The sequence below is a fragment of the Branchiostoma floridae genome, chromosome 9, assembly GCF_000003815.2.
Source record: "Branchiostoma floridae strain S238N-H82 chromosome 9, Bfl_VNyyK, whole genome shotgun sequence".
Taxonomy (NCBI): domain Eukaryota; kingdom Metazoa; phylum Chordata; class Leptocardii; order Amphioxiformes; family Branchiostomatidae; genus Branchiostoma; species Branchiostoma floridae.
The window spans coordinates 20,573,518-20,594,341 of record NC_049987.1 but is presented as its reverse complement, the minus strand read 5'-3'; the positions used below and the strand labels follow the sequence as shown (position 1 = coordinate 20,594,341).

Genomic DNA, 20,824 nt, shown 5'->3' with positions numbered 1-20,824 from the left:
AGTAGCTACAACGTTAGTTATCTGTATAGTGAGCATAGCACGCTAAAAGTAATGTTGTTAGACTGTTGTAAACAATTGATTTCAAAGTAATTTATCTAAACTTTTAAGTTAAGAGGTTTTCTAAACATAGTGATTCAAATCAATCTATCTAAACCTAAAGCAATATTCGCTTTGTATCAGGATAGTTGTCATGGTAACAATGTGTCTATCTTGTCAACAGACTTTTAGGTAAAGGAAGTTCCGTTGATACAAACATCCATTTATACTGAACAACTTTGCACTTACCGCGTCAGAAGTTGTATGTATAGAGAAAACAGTCGGGGTTCTTTGGTAAACACTGGCAACATAACGTCCCGCTTGGATCACATAGCCCATTTCTGGCCAGGAACACGATGGAGAGGCTGGTGGTCTTCGCTCTCCTCTCGCTTCTGCAGCAAGGAACTGCAGCAAATGTTAAGAACCTCCCTGAGATAGTCCATCATGAGACATTTGTCAATGAAGCCGAGGGACAGTGTGCAGTGTACTGTCCCTCTCAGCCGAGTCAGTCATGTCCTGCCCTGGACCATCTCCTGTTGTACCTGAATGCACAGCTCAGTCTAGAGGGACAGGTTGAACAGCTGAAGAACAGGACAGACAGCCTCGATGGACAGCTGCAGCAACTGGCACAACAGGAACTCGTTGAAGTAAGTACTGTCATTGAGAAGTAATGGCTCATGCCAGAAGAAGCGTGAATGTTTGTACAGTGTCATCATTGCCTTCATAACAAACAAGATAAGCTACAAAAATCATATAATTTCTACAGTAGCAATGTTTCAGTGCAAGACCAAGAAGAAATTTATGTGATTAAGAGAGTCAATTGTAGCATATCCCACGCATGGAATGATAGCGTCTACATACATTTTCCACAATATGTACGTCTTTTCTGGCTCTCAAACACGAAAATGTTTATTCTCCAAGCGTTTGGGGGGACAATGGTGAACGAGATTTCTTTCACCTGCCAGATCAAAAGAAATCTCGGTAACTGCTACCCTTGACCTTAATATGTGCTTTAAGAATAGAAATATCAGTGATTTAGATAACCATCTAGCTCTAAAATCCGGAACCAATACATTTTCAGGTTACTGAAAGTGACTGCTTATGTTAATGAGACAGCATGCAAATATGTTGTAATATGAGACTTTTGTCCAATAGATTAATGTTTTATCAAAGCTTATGAACGACATTCAACATAAACAGTTTCAGGCTGAAAGTGACTTGAAGGCCACTATTGAAGCTCTTCAGGCGACAGTCAGTAGCCAGGAAAGCATCATCCAGCAGCAGGCTGTAGCTTTACAGCAGCTGCAGGGAACTCTGCAACAACTAGAGACCACCAATCAGCAACAAGCCAGCAGCCTGCAGCAACTAGAGACCACCAATCAGCAACAAGTCAGTAGCCTGCAGCAACTAGAGGCCACCAATCAGCAACAAGCAAGCATGTTGCAGCAACTAGAAACTACCAATCAGCAACAAGACAGCAGCTTGCAGCAACTAGAAGGGACTCTGCGGCATCAGGAAGCCACCATCCAACAACAAACAGCAATTCTACAGCAGTGCGCCACAGACCTGCAGCAGTTAGAAGGTACTTAATTAAGTGTGATGCTATCAAAGCTGCTACCCTCTTTCACACACGTGTTGCAGTGTGTGAAAATGAAATAAAAATGTTTCCAAACCACAAAAAAAGCAAAACATCTAACTGATTCTGACATATGTTATTGTTCTCGCATCTACTGTCACAATACTAATATTGAGGCTTTGGTTCAGTATCTTGTGCGTCTCCATATATGCTGCGATAGATTAGGGTAGCAAGAACTCTCGTCCGACTAAGGGCGGTTTACAAACTTTAAGATTATGCTTGTGACAACTGACAGGCTGAAAGCTCATGAACCTCCAGTTCGGACCACCACCAGGTCATCAGTCATTTTACGAACCTTTTCTTCCAATGCTCTATCCTCAGACAAGGTAACTGGTGCTCGGAACTGTAAGGAACTTCTCAACAGCGGTCATGACACCAGCGGAGTCTACATGATCTACCCTGTAGGAGGAGGGATCAGCCCCATCCATGTCTACTGTGACATGGACACCGACGGAGGAGGATGGACGGTAATTGGTGATCTCAATACCTGCGATGTAGTATCGCGTGGAGAAGCTTTTCGCTCAACTAATTTGCTCAGGCATGCAGTAGTTTTTCTCCTTTCCCTGGTCGTTTCTACATACCTTTTTCCTTAATTTATTCACATTATATTGTCTGTTGTGTCTTAACATGACCACTAAACCAACACTAGCCATGGAATATTTCTTGTCTGTTGTCAAGTCGCTCACATTCTGGATTAATGTGGACGAATTCTTCATGGCTACTTGCATCGCAGTATTACAGCATCAGCACTAACCAGAAACAGATTTTGCTTGAAATACCCTTCTGTTCTTAGGTTTTCCAGAGGCGACAGGATGGCTCCGTCGATTTTTACCTAGACTGGCAGGCTTACAAGACAGGATTCGGGGACCTGAGAGGAGAATTCTGGCTTGGTGAGTGACAAATGTTTGGTACGAGTACCGAGTGTTGTGCTGTGTAGATAATTCTATTTTCTACACAAGCTCTTTAGAATTTGGTCAAAATGTACTGACACCATTTCGGCCAACTTACACAGGCAACGACAACCTGCACCACCTGACGGCACAGGGAGGGTACGAGCTGAGGGTGGACCTGGAAGACTTCGAGGGAAACTCGGCCTTCGCCAAGTACAGTAACTTCAGGGTGGAGGATGAAGGGCACCTGTACAAATTGACCGTGGAGGGATACTCGGGAACTGCAGGTATGGCCTGTTTCTGCCGGTGTTACATCATACAAGGACGTTGCATCATACAATGACTTTTGACCAGGAGCAGATTCACAAGACACTTTATATTGTACTTAACCAGAAGATTCCAGCACGTGATCTTTTAGAAAAGACGGCATGGTGTGCATAAGAACACGAAACAACAGTAATTCAAGTTCGCTATATATTCACACGTTGTTAGTACATCTTGACTTATACACGTGACTTTCTTTTCCATTCGTTAGCAGAGGTTTTTTTAGCTTGGAAACGCATGAACGTCACTCACTTCGTGACGGAATGTAAGTTCAAAGGTATTGACATTGTGCAAATATGCTGCAGGGGTATGATAACACACTCGGCCTTGCATTCATTGAAGTTGGCTTGTAACAAGTCGATGTTCCCTTTCAGGGGATGCCATGGCCGACCACGTTTCCATGTTCTTCTCAACGAAGGATAGAGACAACGACAACAGAGATGGCCACTGTGCTCAGATGTACAAGGGAGGTTGGTGGTATGAAAACTGCCACCATGCCAACCTGAATGGTCTGTACCATGCTGGAAACCATCAGTCCTATGCCGATGGGGTTAACTGGAGAGAATGGAAGGGGTTCTACTACTCTCTGAAACACACTGAGATGAAAATCAGGCCTAACTAAGATTCCCCTTGTCTGTTTGGGGATCTAATAATCAATTTAAACACTAGAAAAGCCAGTTTATCATCTGTGTGAGACGATGATCATATATATATCCTAACAAAATTGTTAAGTAATTCCTAAGGCAGTTCGTAAACTCATTTGTATACTGAAATCATCTCATAAACAATGAGATATAAATAGAATACTTATTTGAGAGGTGTCACAAGACTTTCCACAAGTTAATGGAAAGTAAAGTAATAGGCCAATATATCATTCACCGTTGGAGATGAAGAGCAGTACATTTCCCATGTCTAAAGATAAAGGTGTCAAATTTCACATAGCAAATTATTTGCAATCTAATAAGGAAAGTTTTCATCTCTAAGCACTTCAAATGACGATGTAATTGGTAGAGGCTATAGTAATGGTTTACTTGTATTATCACAATGTGCATGACAGCTTGAAAACATGAAACATGCACTGGTGAATAATAAAACTTTGATTACCAGCTACAGTGTATGTATATGTATTTGTTCTGTTCGTTTGGAACATATGTCTCCGGGAGTATGTACAAAATGTACCTAACTCACGATCACTTATGCTAACTCAAACTACGAATACTGAACTGTCGCCCATAGTCTTACTTGGACAACTTTTAACAAGCCAAACGGACGCGATTGTACAACACTGTGTAGACATATCAGTTGCTGAACCAACACGAAGAAATAAAGACTGGTTCGACAGTGGTGCTCTTCGGCTGGAACTTAAGTAAGCACACGTCTACGTGTATGTTTCCTGTTGAATATTTAACAACACAATATTAAGAAAGTACACGTTTATTATTAATCAGTATACCTGTATTTCAAATAAATACTAATACAATAAAAGTGTTTTTATAGGCTATCAGAGCATGTTGTAAACTCGGTAAATACCTCCCCTCGTGTTTTACAATTCGACTTATCTACGACCTGTGTTTAGGTGACATACGATCAATCGATTAATCAATCCATTAGTCATTGCCGTGGAAACTTTTGTGCCATTCTGGCCAACTTACGTTCGGCAAGGAGACATTAATGGAGACAAAGAACCATTAGTACCCGACAACTCTCCACCCCAGCGGTCCACCGGCAGTCTTGAATGTGCTGTGCACAATCCTCTTTTTTCTTGAATCAACAATGTGCTGAATAACTGCCCCACACGGCTCACACTACCCATTTCTGACAAGACGTTACACCATGGGTAAGGTGGTGCTTCTGGCTCTCCTCGCCCTTCTGCAAGAAGGGGGCGCAGCAAATGTCAAGAACCTCCCTGAGATAGTCCACCATGAGACGGCAGGAGGAGACAGTGCAGTCACTGGGCAGATCACACTGCACTGTCCGGCTCAGCCAGCTCCGTCCTGTCCGGCTCTGGATCATCTCCTGCTGTACCTGAATACACAGCTCAGCCTGGAGGGACAGGTTGAACAGCTGAAGAACAGGACAGACAGCCTCGATGGACAGCTGCAGCAGCTAGTTCAAAAAGAACTGACCGAAGTAAGTACCGCCATTGAGAAAAGGGTTTCGTAATTTGTATATATGGTCCACGTCACATTATTTTTTCCTGTAGGTAAGCAAGCGACGAAATATTCTAATATACAAATTCTGGGACACACAATTTGTTTTTTCTTCCATCAGTGGAATCAAAAACCTCTAAATTTGCGGACGAACTCCGTCGACCTTGTTCACAGAATGAATAACCTTTACATCTCCAACAGTGACGTCGGAAAAAAAAGACGCCGAAGCTATATACTGTATTAAACAGTTTGGGTGTCTTAGCAACGCCTGCGCCTTAAAATCCCAGGGGTAATATTAACACGTGCCTTTCATAGACGTCAACATGTTCATTAATCACCTATCCTTCTCTCCATACAGGTAGAACATAGCAATTACGTGTCCGTGGTTCCTGTTAAACCTAATTACATATTATTCATTTCATAAGAAGAGACAGGAAATATACTTTTGAAATAGAACATCATCTATCAGCACTGTAACGTTTACCGAGTGCACGTGAAGAAAGAACACGTTAAAAACAACAGCAGGTGAACTTGGACAGAATGGTGTTTATACAGTTGTACCCAATGTCTACAAAAGTTTCATTCGAAGTTAAATGAAGTTTGTTTTTATACAGTTCCAGGCCGAAGCTGATCTGAAGGCCAACGTTGAAGCTCTTCAGGCGACAGTCAGCAGCCAGGAGAGCATCATCCAGCAGCAGGCTGCAGCTTTACATCAGCTGCAGGGAAATCTGCAGCAACAAGAGACCACCAATCAGGAACAAGCCACCACGATCCAACAGCACGCCAGCAGCTTGCAGCAACTGATCACAACTATCCAGCAACTAGAGACCACCAATCAGCAACAGGCCAACAGCTTGCAGCAACTAGAAGCCACCAATCAGCAACAAGCCAACAGCTTGCAGCAACTAGAAGCCACCAATCAGCAACAAGCAAGCAGCTTGCAGCAACTAGAGGCCACCAATCAGCAACAAGCAAGCAGCTTGCAGCAACTAGAGGCCACCAATCAGCAACAAGCCAGCTCGATCCAACAGCACGCCAGCAGCTTGCAGCAACTGAACACAACTATCCAGCAACAAGAGACCACAAATCAGCAACAGGCCAGCAGCTTGCAGCAATTAGAAACCACCAATCAGCAACAGGCCAGCAGCTTACAGCAACTAGAGGCCACCAATCAGCAACAAGCCAGCAGCTTGCAGCAACTAGAGACCACCAATCAGCAACAGGCGAGCAGTTTGCAGCAACTAGAAGAAACTCTGCAGCATCATGCAGCGACCTTGCAGCAATACGCCACAGACCTGCAGCAACTTCAAGGTAAAGAGTTAAGTCAAAACTGTTGTGAAAATACAAAGTTGGAATATCAGTCTATAGCATATATCTATTGACCGCTTGATAGCGTTTCTACCCATCCTCAGACAAGGTGACTGGCCTTCGCACCTGCAATGAACTTCTCAACAACGGCCACAATACCAGTGGAGTCTACATGATCTACCCTGTAGGAGGAGGGATCAGCCCCATCCATGTCTACTGTGACATGGACACCGACGGGGGAGGATGGACGGTAATTGATCAGCCATATTTGATCTGGCTTTTCAAGTCAACAAATGCACAAGCTGCCTTGATTTGAAAATCCATTTCCTTCATTGCTCACTTAAACCCAACACCTATCCGATCCAACCTGCCATCTTATTTTTGTTCATTAGATACATGCGATTGTGGCTTCACTCCAAATAATCTCACAATAAGTTGCATGCTCTAGGCTAGCTATGGTGCCTTTCAAGAATATTTTGTAGTCGAACTTTTCACTCTCTGTCAAATTGTCTTAGCCTTCTGCATTTGCTGTCTGGTTCACCGAAATATAGAAATTTTCTAAGAAAAGAGATTTAACATCTTTATGGTTATTAGGTGTTCCAGAGAAGGCAAGATGGTTCAGTAGATTTCTACCTGGATTGGCAGGCCTACAAGACAGGGTTTGGGGACCTCCGAGGGGAGTTCTGGCTGGGTAGGTAAATTCACTCGTCAGTTTGTGCCAATTGTGTGTTTTTATACAAGAATTTAGAGAAATCTGTAATCCTTAACAACACAAAATCATTCCATCAGGCAACGACAACCTGCACCACCTGACGGCACAGGGAGGGTACGAGCTGAGGGTGGACCTGGAAGACTTCGAGGGAAACTCGGCCTACGCTAAGTACAGCAACTTCAGTGTGGAGGATGAAGGGCACCTGTACAGACTGACCGTGGAGGGATATTCAGGAACCGCAGGTATAACCACTAAGGACTACTACTAGATGTACATATGCATACATGTACTGTTATATGTCTGACAATAATGTATCAAAATCACCCACATAAGAAATAAGCATCTTATCTATTATTTCCCTGAACTTTGGTCATTCGTCGGTCATTCCATTTGCAAAACATTTGGGGGCACTTGGAGGTCAAGTACCCTTCAAGAAACCAGCTTTAACGTACTGCGACAGGTGTAAATAATTTTTGGAATAAAGCATAATCTGACACCAAATGGCAGATTAAATGTGGTCTTATAATTCTAATAAGTAAGCTAAAATAGATTGTCTTATTTCGAAGGTTGTCTTGATGAAATTCATTTTGTTTCAGGAGATGGTATGGCTGTACATTCAGCCATGATCTTCTCAACCAAGGATGACGTACATGATATTCACGACTGTGCCCAGAGGTTCAAGGGAGGCTGGTGGTACAACCGGTGTCATCATGCCAACCTGAATGGCTTGTACCACGGTGGAGCTCATCAGTCCTATGCAGATGGGGTGAACTGGGGATTATGGAAGGGCCAGTACTATTCTCTCAAACACACTGAGATGAAAATCAGGCCTCGTTAGATCCACTTGGTCCCGGCTTGCGTTTTTATTTACGATCAAACCGTGATTTAAGGTAATTTAGCAAAATCGAATTTTCTATAGCAAGTGGTTTACCATCTAGTAAGAAAAGTTCTAATCTCTAAGCACTTTAAATGACGATGTAATGGGTAGAGGCTATAGTATTGGTTCACTTGTATTACACAATGTGCATGACTGCTTGAAAATATGAAACATGCATTGGTGAAAAATAACACCTTGATTACCAGCTGCAGTGTATGTACATGTATATGTCCTGTTCGTTTGGAACATGTCTCCGGGAAGTATGTACAAAATGTACCTAACTCACGATCACCCCTGCTAAGGCTTAGGTCACATTTCCAAACCGGGGCCCGGCCGGGTAGCTTTCGGGAGCGAAAAGAATTATATGAAAGACATCAAAATACACAAAGTGTCAAAATAAGATCCATGGGCATGATATGTGTGTATTTCTAGGTATACATTTTTATTTTTCGTTTCTTAAAACATCCCGGCCGGGCCCCGATTTGGAAATGTGACCTAAGCCTAACTCAAACTACGAATACTAAACTGTAGACCTAAATCTTACTTGGACCACTTTTAACAAGCCAAACAGACGCGATTGTGCAAGGTTGTGTAAACATGTCATTTGTTGAACCAACACAAAGAAATAAAGACTGCCTTGACAGTGGTGCTCGTCGGCTGTAATTTGGGTAAGCCATCGTAACGTTTAAATACACGTTTTCTGTTGTAAATATTTACCAACAGCATATTTAGAATATAAAGTACACACATTTATTATTAATCACTATACCTGTATTTCAAATAAATACTATTAGCGATCTTAACAAAATAAAAGCGGTTCTTTTGTAGGCTGTCAGAGCGTGTTGTAAACTCGGTAAATACACTCTCCCCGTGTTTTACAATTCGACTTATCTACGACCTGTGTTTAATTGACATACGATCAATCGATTAATCAATCCATTAGTCATTGCCGTGGAAACCTTTGTGCCATTTTGGCCAACTTACAAATGGCAAGGAGACATTTATGGAGACAAAGAACCATTAGTACCCGACAACTCTTCCCCCCAGCGGTCCACTGGCAGTTTTGAATGTGCTGTGCACAATCCTCTTTTTTCTTGGGTCAACAATGTGCTGAATAACGGCCCCACAGGGCTCACACTACCCATTTCTGACAAGACGGTACACCATGAGTACGATGGTGCTTCTGGCTCTTCTCGCCCTTCTGCAACAAGGGGGCGCAGCAAACGTCAAGACCCTCCCTGAGATAGTCCACCATGAGACGGCAGGAGGAGGCAGTGAAGTCACTGGACAGATTACACTGCACTGTCCGGCTCAGCCAGCTCCGTCCTGTCCGGCTCTAGATCATCTCCTGCTGTACCTGAATGCACAGCTCAGTCTGGAGGGACAGGTTGAACAGCTGAAGAACAGGACAGACAGCCTCGATGGACAGCTGCAGCAACTAGTTCAACAGGAACTGGCCGAAGTAAGTACTGCCATTGAGAAAAGGGTTTCGTAATCTGTATATATGGTCCACGTCACATTATCTTTTCCTGTAGGTAAGCAAGGGACGAAATGTTTTAACATACAAATGATGGGAAACACAAAATGGTATTGCTTCCAACACTGGAGCTAAATTTTGGACAAACTCCATCGACCTTGTTCATAGAATGAATCATCCTTTTATCGCAGAGACGTCTTTTAACAGAGACGTCAGAAAAAAGACGCCGAAGCTATATATTGGGCACCTTGTACACATGCGTTGGGGGCCCTAGCAACGCGTGCAGCTTAAAAGCCCAGGGGCCATACATAGACGTCACCATGTTCATTAATAACCTATATCCTTCTCTTCATGCAGGTAGAACATAGCAGATACTTGTCTGCGGTTCCTGTTAAACTTTTTTTCACATTCATTTCATAAGAAGAGACAGGGAACATACTTTTGAAATATAAAATTATCTATCAACACTAACGCATACCGAGTGCACGTGAAGAAAGAAAGAAAGAAAGAAAGAAAGAACACGTTGAAAACAACAGCAGGTGAACTTGGACAGAATGGTGTTTATACAGTTGTACCTAATGTCTAAAAAGTTTCATTCGAAGTTAAATTGAGTTTTCTTTATACAGTTCCAGGCCGAAGCTGATCTTAAGGCCACCCTTGATGCTCTTCAGGCGACAGTCAGCAGCCAGGACAGCATCATCCAGCAGCAGGCTGCAGCTTTACAGCAGCTGCAGGGAACTCTGCAGCAACTAGAGACCACCAATCAGCAACAAGCCAACATGTTGCAGCAACTAGAGACCACCAATCAGCAACAGGTCAGCAGCTTGCAGCAACTAGAGACCACCAATAAGCAACAGGCCACCACGATCCAACAGCACGCCAGCAGCTTGCAGCAACTGGATGCAACCCTGCAGCAACAGGAGACAATCCTGCAGCAACAGGAGACAACCCTGCAGCAACAAGCGGCGACTTTACAGCAATGTGTCTCGCACCTCCAGCACCTGGAAGGTAAGGAGTAGTTTGAATCCAGAGTTCAGCAAAGTAAAGAGAGATAAGCTAAAGAGATATATTTGTTCAGATGACAACCAATTTCTAAAGGTCCCTGGGCCAGAAAAAGTCAGTAGCTCTCGGCTAGAATTTCAAAGTGGTCGGGAATTCCCGGGTGCACCTTAGTCCATCGTCCTAACCTGGTCGTCGGGGGACAAGGTAGACACCCAGTTTGTACATCATTGATGTAGAAGTTTACATGAAAGCCAGAATAGGATACCTTTCTTTTGAGCCTGCCAACTGTAATAATTTGACCTACATTTACAACCTGTCCACAGACGAGGTAACCGGACCTCAGTCCTGCAGTGAACTTCTCAACAGCGGCCATAACACGAGCGGGGTCTACACCCTCTATCCAGCCGGAGACGTCACAAGCCCCATCCGTGTCTACTGTGACATGGACACTGACGGGGGAGGATGGACGGTACTTCACGTATTGAATATTTCAACTTTTGACCAGCTTCAACACAATCTAGATGAAAGTGTGGTCTATCAATCAGCAATGGCTTTGAAAGCGAAAAAAAGAACTGTGGCGTTCAAAAATAGCACTATCGAAACGGAGAATGATTTTTAGAGTTTTACGAATTCATTCTAACGCACAACGGCGTTCAAAGGCACACTTATTACAACACGAATTGCAAAACACCAATGTTGCAAAAATAACATATTCGTCTGGTGTTCATGCATTGTTACTGAAAAAGTTCTGTTTGTTGACCTCTCAGGTGTTCCAGAGGCGAAAGGACGGCTCAGTTGATTTCTACCTGGACTGGCAGAACTACAAGACGGGGTTTGGGGACCTGGGAGGAGAATTCTGGCTTGGTAGGTGACAGATTCGTGCATTTGACCGTATAATCTATTAGCCAAAGTTGTCTAATCTCAACAATAATTTCCTACAGAAACCTATAAGTTACTAACACCGTCGGACTCCCTTTCACCAGGCAATGACAACCTGCACCGCCTGACGGCACAGGGAGGGTACGAGCTGAGGGTGGACCTAGAAGACTTCGAGGGAAACACGGCCTACGCCAAATACAGCAACTTTAGTGTGGAGGATGAAGGACACCTGTACAGGCTGACTGTGGGGGGATACTCAGGAACTGCAGGTATGACCACAAGAACTACTACTCCATGCACACATGCATACATTCACTGTTATATGACTGAGAACAATGTATCAAAATGATACATAACGAAACAAGCATGTATTATTTTCCTGCACTTTGGTCATTCTTCAGATGACTCCATTCCATTTTCAAAACATTTGCGGCACTTGGAGGTCAAGTAAATTTCGAGGAATCATCTTTAACACCACAATGTGTATACTATGACAAGAATAAATATATAGCAAAGCATAATTTGACACCAAGGGCAGTTTGAATTTGGTCTGATAATTCTAATAAGCAGGCTAACATGGTTGTATTTCTTCAAACGTTGTCTTGATAAAATTCATTTTATTTCAGGAGATGGCATGGCTGTTCATTCAACCATGCTCTTCTCAACCAAGGATAACAGACATGATATTCATGAAAGTACCGACTGCGCCCAGACATTCAAGGGAGGCTGGTGGTACGCCCGGTGCCATCTAGCCAACCTGAATGGTCTGTACCATGGTGGACCTCATCAGTCTTTTGCAGATGGGGTGAACTGGGGATTATGGAAGGGCCAGTACTATTCTCTCAAACACACGGAGATGAAGATCAGGCCTCGTTAGATCCACTTGGTCTCGGCTTGCGTTTTTTTAACGAACAAACCGTGATTTAAGGTAATTTAGTGAAATAGAATTTTCTATAGCAAGTGGTTTACAATCTTGTAAGAAAGGTTTTAATCTCTAAGCATTTTAAATGACGATGTAATTGGTAGAGGCTATAGTATTGGTTAACTTGCATTACAGTTGTGCATGACTGCTTAAAAACATGAAACATGCATTGGTGAAAAATAAAACTGATTAACAGCTACTTGTGTAGTTTGTTTGTTTGGAACATATGTCTCCGTAAAGTATGTACAAAATGCCTCTAACTCCCCATCATCTCTGCTAACTCAAACTACGAATACTGCAATGGCGCCATAAAGCTTACTTGGGCCACTTTTAACAATCCAAACAGACGCGATTGTACAACACTTTGTAAACATGTCAGTTGCTGGACCAACACGAAGAAATAAAGACTGGTTCGACAGTGGTGCTCTTCGCTTGGAACTTTGTTAAGCCAACGTTGATTCATAAGTCTTCGCATACGTTTCCTGTTTAATATTTACTAACAGCATACTTAGAATCTAAAGTACACGTTTATTATTAATCACTTTACCTGTATTTCAAATAAATACTATTAGCGATCTTAACAAAATAAAAAAGTTCTTTTATAGGCTGTCAGAGCGTGCTGTAAACTCGGTAAATACCCTCTCCCCGTGTTTTAGAATTGGACTTGTCTACGACCTGTATATCAATCAGTATACCTGTATTTTAGATAAATACTATTACAAAAAAGTGGTTCTTTTATAGGCTGTCAGAGCGGTAAACTCGGTAAATACCCTCCACCGTGTTTTACAATTCGACTTATTTACGACCTGTGTTTAAGTGACATGCGATCAATCGATTAATCAATCCATTAGTCATTGCTGTGGAAACTTTTGTGCCATTCTGGCCAACTTACGTTCGGCAAGGAGGCATTAATGGATACTAAGAACCATTAGTACTCGACAACTCTCCACCCCAGCGGTCCACTGGCAGTCTTGAATGTGCTGTGGACAATCCCCTTTTTCTTGGGTCAACAATGTGCTTAATAACTGCCCCACACGGCTCACACCACCCATTTCTGACAAGACGTTACACCATGAGTAAGGTGGTGCTTCTGGCTCTCCTCGCCCTTCTGCAACAAGGGGGCGCAGCAAATGTCAAGAACCTCCCTGAGATAGTCCACCATGAGACGGCAGGAGGAGACGGTGAAGTCACTGGACAAATTACACTACACTGTCCGGTTCAGCCAGCTCCGTCCTGTCCGGCTCTAGATCATCTCCTGTTGTACCTGAATGCACAGCTCAGCCTGGAGGGGCAGGTTGATCAGCTGAAGAACAGGACAGACAGCCTCGATGGACAGCTGCAGCAACTAGCACAACAAGAACTGGCCCAAGTAAGTATTGCCATTGAGAAATGGGTTTCGTAACTTTCGCGTCTGTATGTATGGTCCACGTGGCGTTATCTTTTCCCGTACGTAAACAAGGGAAGAAATGGTGTAAGATACAAATGATGGGACACATAATGTGGTCTGAAGACACATCTGCTTTTAAAACAGACTATAGAACTAACACTTTGCTTTCAACACTGGAAATAACACCTCTAATTTTTTCGGACAAACTCCGTCGACCTTGTTCACAGAGTGAATGACCCCTCTATCACCAACAATGACGTCAAAAAAAGACGCTGAAACTTGGACTATTTGTACACATGCGTTGGGCGTCTTAGCAACGTGCAGCTTAAAAGCTCAAGGGTCATACATAGACGTCAACATGTTCATTGATCACCTATACTTCTCTCCATGCAGGTAGAATATAGCAGATACGTACCTGCGGTTCCTGTTAAACCTTGTTGTCATGTTTATTTCATAAGAAGAGACAGGGAACATACTTTTGAGATAACAATCAACACCATAACTCATACCGAGTGCACGTGAAGAAAGGAAGAAAGAACACTTTGAAAACAACAGCAGGTGAACTTGGACAGAATGGTGTTCATAGACATCAGCATACAGTTGTACCTAATGTCTAGACAGTTCCATTCGAAGTTAAATGATTTTTTTTCACACAGTTCCAGGCCGAAGCTGATCTTAAGGCCACCGTTGAAGCTCTACAGGCGACAGTCAGTAGCCAGGACAGCATCATCCAGCAGCAGGCTGCAGCTTTACAGCAGCTGCAAGACTTGATTATTTAACACATTTATTTAGCCCTGAATAGTATTTTAGGACAGAAAACGTGATAGTTGGAAAAGTTGTGATAACTTGGTTTTTAGTGGTTATTTCAATAAATGTCTATATACTAGTGAAATAATGTGATAGAGGGGTGCTATCCCATTTTTTCTCTAGTAGACACAAATTAAGACCAATCTTTTAACCTTTATTAGTAAAATAATGGGATAAAGGGTTGCTATCACATTATTTCACTAATATACCGACATCTCTTACTAGTAAAATAATGTGATAGTGGGCTGCTATCTCATTATTTCACTAATAGAGACCATTTAACAATCTCTTACTAGTAAAATAATGTGATAGTGGGGTGCTCTCACATTATTTCACTAATAGATACAATCTTAACATCTCTTACTAGTGAAATAATATGATAAGGGGTTGCTATCACATTATTTCACTAATAGAGACCATCTATATATCGCTTACTAGTAAATTAATGTGATAAGGGGTAGCTATCACATTATTTCACTAATAGAGACCATCTATATATCTCTTACTAGTGAAATAATGTGATAAGGGGTTGCTATCACATTGTTTCACTAATAGAGACCATCCATATATCTCTTACTAGTAAAATAATGTGGTAAGGGGTTGCTATCACATTATTTCACTAATAGAGACCATCCATATATCTCTTACTAGTGAAATAATGTGATAAGGGGTTGCTATCACATTATTTCACTAATAGAGACCATCTATATATCTCTTACTAGTAAAATAATGTGATAAGGGGTTGCTATCACATTATTTCACTAATAGAGACCATCTATATATCTCTTACTAGTGAAATAATGTGATAAGGGGTTGCTATCACATTATTTCACTAATAGAGACCATCCATATATCTCTTACTAGTAAAATAATGTGATAAGGGATTGCTATCACATTATTTCACTAATAGATGCTATCACATTATTTCACTAATAGAGACCATCCATATATCTCTTACTAGTAAAATAATGTGGTAAGGGGTTGCTATCACATTATTTCACTAATAGAGACCATCCACATATCTCTTACTAGTAAAATAATGTGGTAAGGGGTTGCTATCACATTATTTCACTAATAGAGACCATCCATATATCTCTTACTAGTAAAATAATGTGATAAGGGTTTGCTATCACATTATTTCACTAATAGAGACCATCTATATATATCTCTTACTAGTGAAATAATGTGATAAGGGGTTGCTATCACATTGTTTCACTAATAGAGACCATCCATATATCTCTTACTAGTAAAATAATGTGGTAAGTGGTCGCTATCACATTATTTCACTAATAGAGACCATCCATATATCTCTTACTAGTAAAATAATGTGGTAAGGGGTTTCTATCACATTATTTCACTAATAGAGACCATCTATATATCTCTTACTAGTAAAATAATGTGATAAGGGTTGCTATCACATTATTTCACTAATAGATACAATCTTAACATCTCTTACTACTAAAATAATGTGATAGTGGTATTCTTCCAGTTGGGTGCGCTATATGTCAAGAGTACAGCTCCGCGGCATGTCTTGAATTAAGGAATGAATAAATGAACGAACGAATGAAGGAATGAATGGTTCAATGACATTGTGCAACTAAAACTTCCCCGCAGTGACAATCGTACACTGATGAGATATATTCAACTGGCATTTTTCTTGCTTTGCAACGAATTGAAAACAGATGTATGGCTGGTGTTTTCACCATCTTGGCCAAGCAGATGTAAGCGCCCCAGTCTGTACAGATTTTGCGCCTTTTTTTCTTGTCTTTTTCCTTCTTCCGTAAAACCCAACGACCTACATTTTCGTGCACAGTTCCAACAGGACTATAACAGTATACGCAGGGCGCAACACGCGTTGCCCACGTATTCGTCCAGCAGTATGACGACACTCGTGTAATAACTTAAACTGGCCCACTCACCAACCCTTATCACGTTTTCTTTTTCACTAGTATAGAGTACGGAAGCTTACCAGTGAGAGGACCGCTGTACTCGTGTCAAATAGCGCATCCAACTAAAAGAAACCAGATAGGTCAGAAGCACGCTCATGCCCAGCGCCGCGCCAGGCGTAGATTGTAATCAGGCCACAAACAAAACTATATGGAAACCACGGTTTGTTCGGTTGGTTTGCTTCTTTGTCCCAGGGGAAGGGCTGTCTTTGCTATTACACCGCTAGTAGCCCTCGTGCGGCCATATAGTGTATGTGTTGTAAGCTGAACAGTAACAGAAACGCAGGACTGTTGTTCCGGATACGTATGCGACAGGACGAGGTGTAGTTATGCTGTGTGCAGAAATGTAACAGAAGCACAGGACTGTTATTCTAGAAACGTGTACGACAGGACGAGGTGTATCTATGGTGTGTTCAAAACTGTAACAGAAACACAGGACTGTTATTCCAGAAATGTTTAAGACAGGATGAGGTGTATTCTTGTTGTGTGCAGAACTTGGCTGTAACAGAAACACAGGACTGTTGTTCCAGAAACCAGATATAGTTAGTAGTCGGAAAAATTACACGGGCGCTCTTTTAATTTTTCCGACTACTACCATATCTGCGCGATTCAACCTCTGCTTGGAGAGTAGGCCACTAGCGGTTTGATATAGAAAAGACAGCCTGGGTATGAGCGTGCTTCTGACCAGTCTGGTTTCTTCTAGTTGGATGCGCTTTATGTCATGAGTACAGCTCTGCGTCAAGTCTTGAATGAATAAATGAATGAACAAACGAATGAATGAAGGAATGAACGAATTAATGAAGGAATGGCTAAATGACACTGTGCACCAAAAACTTCCGCGCATATTTGACTGGCATTTTACTTGCCTTGCAACGAATTGAAAACAGATGTAAGGCTGGTGTATTCACCAACTTGGTCAAACAGATACTTGGTCACCCTTGTAATAACTTAAACTGGCCCACTCCCCAACCCTTATCACGTTTATTTTTTCACTAGTAGTGGAAGCTTACCAGTGAACTAATGTGATGGGGCCGTGCTCTCACATTGATTTACTAGTAGACACTATCGTTTCTTCTAACTATTGAATCAATGTAATAGAGACGTGGTAGAAACACATTTTATACATGTACTAATGAAGTAATGTTAATAACCATGTCACTCCTCCTGGGGGGGGGGGGTATTTCTGCCTCCCTCCTTCACTTGTCGGTTCCTAGTTTTGTGAATGCATGTCTGTATATCTTGCAACTCGTAGACTGCACACTATCCACACTCCCTTCTGACCCACGCTCCTTCACGGCTTCGTAATAAATTGTCTTTACAATACGCGTACGCGTGTGAGTACTTTATTTGCAAGTTCTTGCCAGAGGGCTAATTGCAACATGAAGCATACAGAAGATATAGTAAACAATATCGTCTATTGGTAAACCAACGTGAGAGCACGGCCCTCTCACATTAGTTCCCTGGTAAGCTTCCGTACACTATACTAGTGAAAAAGAAAACGTGATAAGGGTTGGTGAGTGGGCCAGTTTAAGTTATTACACGAGTGTCGTCGTACTGCTGGATGAATACGTGGGCAACGCGTGTTGCGCCCTGCGTATACTGTTATAGTCCTGTTGGAACTGTGCACGAAAATGTAGGTCGTTGGGTTTTACGGAAGAAGGAAAAAGACAAGAAAAAAGGCGCAAAATCTGTACAGACTGGGGCGCTTACATTTGCTTGGCCAGTTAGGTCATACTTAGGCAGAATCGTGGGAAGATCTGGACACATTGTATGAATTTCATGGTGTGATAGGACCCATGTGAGCGACACAAAATGATGTGCGGACGAGCGATTGACAAGAAAGACAAGGAAAAGACGCAACGTTTACAAGAAGTTGGCCAAGTTGGTGAATACAGTAGCCATACATCTGTTTTCATTTCGCTACAAGGGAAGAAAAAGGCCAGTTAAGTATATATGTGAATGATTGTCATTGCGCGTCATTGCGCGAAAGTTTTAGATGTACAATATCATTAAACCCTTCATTCATTCACTAGTTAGAAGAAACAATATCGTCTATTGGTAAACCAGCGTGAGAGCACGGCCCTCTCACATTAGTTCCCTGGTAAGCTTCCGTACACTATACTAGTGAAAAAGAAAACGTGATAAGGGTTGGTGAGTGGGCCAGTTTAAGTTATTACACGAGTGTCGTCATACTGCTGGGTGAATACGTGGGCAACGCGTGTTGCGCCCTGCGTATACTGTTATAGTCCTGTTGGAACTGTGCACGAAAATGTAGGTCGTTGGGTTTTACGGAAGAAGGAAAAAGACAAGAAAAAAAGGCGCAAAATCTGTACAGACTGGGGCGCTTACATCTGCTTGGCCAAGTTGGTGAATACACCAGCCATACATCTGTTTTCAATTCGTTGCAAAGCAGATGAATATATCATCAGTGTATGGTTGTCACTGCGCGGAATTCCTTCATTCATTCGTTTGTTTATTCATTCAATCATTCATTCGTTCATTCATTTATTCAAGACATGCCGCGGAGCTGTACTCTTGACATATAGCGCATCCATCTTGAAGCATCCCACTATCACATTTTTTTTACTAGAAATAGATATATAGATTGTGTCTATTAGTGAAAAAATGTGATAGCAACCCCTTATCACATTATTTTACTAGTAAGAGATGTTAAGATTGTATCTATTAGTGAAATAATGTGATAGAAAACCCTTATCACATTATTTTAGTAGTAAGAGATGTTAAGATTGTATCTATTAGTGAAATAATGTGATAGCAACCCCTTATCACATTATTTTACTAGTAAGAGTTGTTAAGATTGTATCTATTAGTGAAATAATGTGATAGCAACCCCTTATCATATTATTTTACTAGTAAGAGATGTATAGATGGTCTCTATTAGTGAAATAATGTGATAGCAACCCCTTATCACATTATTTTACTAGTAAGAGATGTTAAGATTGTATCTATCAGTGAAATAATGTGATAGCAACCCCTTATCACATTATTTTACTAGTAAGAGATGTTAAGATTGTATCTATTAGTGAAATAATGTGATAGCAACCCCTTATCACATTATTTTACTAGTAAGAGATGTATAGATGGTCTCTATTAGTGAAATAATGTGATAGCAACCCCTTATCACATTATTTTACTAGTAAGAGATGTTAAGATTGTATCTATTAGTGAAATAATGTGATAGTAACCCCTTATCATATTATTTTACTAGTAAGAGATGTTAAGATTGTATCTATCGGTGAAATAATGTGATAGCAACCCCTTATCACATTATTTTACTAGTAAGAGATGTTAAGATTGTATCTATCAGTGAAATAATGTGATAGCAACCCCTTATCACATTATTTTACTAGTAAGAGATGTTAAGATTGTATCTATTAGTGAAATAATGTGATAGCAACCCCTCATCACATTATTTTACTAGTAAGAGATATATAGATGGTCTCTATTAGTGAAATAATCTGATAGCAACCCCTTATCACATTATTTTACTATTAAGAGATGTTAAGATTGTATCTATTAGTGAAATAATGTGATAGAAAACCCTTATCACATTATTTTACTAGTAAGAGATATATCTGCTACGGTTCTGGGGGCCTGCATCCCACCAGAACAAGGAACTGTGTAACCTTGCCGAGGTGTAGCAGCTTGTTCCCACCTGGTGTCAGCCTGGGTCTGGTGCATGGAAGACCTGTAACCTTCGGGGGGCATTTGGCACCAGGGAGGTACAAATTAGCAGTTCCGCCCTCTCCAGCAACAACGGAGTTAAGCGTTGGGCCAGCATCCCAACCTTGTAAAAACTAAACCTGCTACGGAAACAGCAAGTAGAAATCGAAATCAAAGTCGGCGCAAGGAAACTGGCAATGGACAGGATCCTAGTGTGACGGACCTCAATGAAAGCCGCAAGGAAGTTGGGGCCCCGAGATGCCAGATTTTCAGTGCCAAGAGTGAAACAAAGATTGCCACCTGGAATGTAAGAACATTATACCAGAGTGGGAAGATGGCTCAGCTACTGAGAGAGTTTGATGAATACCAACTCAACATCCTGGGGATCAGTGAGATGAGATGGACTGGGAGTGGGAAGATGTGCAGTGAGGGAAAAACTGTCCTGTACTCCGGGCATGAAGACCAACACCGCCGAGGAGTCGGCCTGATACTGGACAAAGAAGCCACCAGAGCACTTATCGGATGGAAGCCAGTCAGTGAACGCATCATCACAGCACGCTTTCAGTCAAGACATGGAAAAACATCGATTGTTCAGGTCTATGCACCAACTGATGATGCAGAGGAAAGTGACATGGATCAGTTCTATGGACTGCTACAAGATACCTTCGACAACACCCCTAGCCATGACGTGAAAATCTTGATGGGTGACTTCAATGCACAGGTGGACAGCAGTAGACAGGGTTTCGAGAACGTGATGGGACCGTTCGGGTCGGCACACAAGACAAGC

General features: G+C 41.9%; 6 protein-coding genes across 6 annotated transcripts; all 6 read left to right on the top strand.

The window, feature by feature from the left end:
* Positions 1-253: 253 nt before the first annotated feature.
* LOC118422275 (sperm-associated antigen 5-like) lies at positions 254-1,626 on the top strand. Its single transcript, XM_035829794.1, has 2 exons — positions 254-683; positions 1,237-1,626. Exons 1-2 carry the CDS (start codon positions 393-395, stop codon positions 1,624-1,626), a joined length of 681 nt encoding a protein of 226 aa, XP_035685687.1. The 5' UTR covers positions 254-392.
* Positions 1,627-1,962: 336 nt separating this feature from the next.
* LOC118423194 (ryncolin-1-like) lies at positions 1,963-3,531 on the top strand. Its single transcript, XM_035831227.1, has 4 exons — positions 1,963-2,139; positions 2,466-2,562; positions 2,685-2,849; positions 3,261-3,531. The coding sequence occupies exons 1-4, from the start codon at positions 2,062-2,064 to the stop codon at positions 3,506-3,508; spliced, it is 588 nt and encodes a 195-aa protein (XP_035687120.1). The 5' UTR covers positions 1,963-2,061; the 3' UTR covers positions 3,509-3,531.
* Positions 3,532-4,719: 1,188 nt separating this feature from the next.
* On the top strand, positions 4,720-6,418 carry LOC118422274 (chromosome partition protein Smc-like). The gene is made up of 2 exons (XM_035829793.1): positions 4,720-5,016; positions 5,651-6,418. The coding sequence occupies exons 1-2, from the start codon at positions 4,720-4,722 to the stop codon at positions 6,416-6,418; spliced, it is 1,065 nt and encodes a 354-aa protein (XP_035685686.1).
* A 47-nt stretch (positions 6,419-6,465) lies between these two features.
* Positions 6,466-7,948, top strand: LOC118422273 (ryncolin-1-like). The gene is made up of 4 exons (XM_035829792.1): positions 6,466-6,594; positions 6,939-7,035; positions 7,134-7,298; positions 7,653-7,948. Exons 1-4 carry the CDS (start codon positions 6,517-6,519, stop codon positions 7,892-7,894), a joined length of 582 nt encoding a protein of 193 aa, XP_035685685.1. The 5' UTR covers positions 6,466-6,516; the 3' UTR covers positions 7,895-7,948.
* A 2,797-nt stretch (positions 7,949-10,745) lies between these two features.
* Positions 10,746-12,412, top strand: LOC118422564 (ficolin-1-like). Its single transcript, XM_035830192.1, has 4 exons — positions 10,746-10,881; positions 11,180-11,276; positions 11,396-11,560; positions 11,918-12,412. Exons 1-4 carry the CDS (start codon positions 10,855-10,857, stop codon positions 12,166-12,168), a joined length of 540 nt encoding a protein of 179 aa, XP_035686085.1. The 5' UTR covers positions 10,746-10,854; the 3' UTR covers positions 12,169-12,412.
* Positions 12,413-12,497: 85 nt separating this feature from the next.
* Positions 12,498-14,641, top strand: LOC118422560. Its single transcript, XM_035830189.1, has 2 exons — positions 12,498-13,582; positions 14,257-14,641. The coding sequence occupies exons 1-2, from the start codon at positions 13,226-13,228 to the stop codon at positions 14,377-14,379; spliced, it is 480 nt and encodes a 159-aa protein (XP_035686082.1). The 5' UTR covers positions 12,498-13,225; the 3' UTR covers positions 14,380-14,641.
* The last annotated feature ends 6,183 nt before the right edge of the window (positions 14,642-20,824 follow it).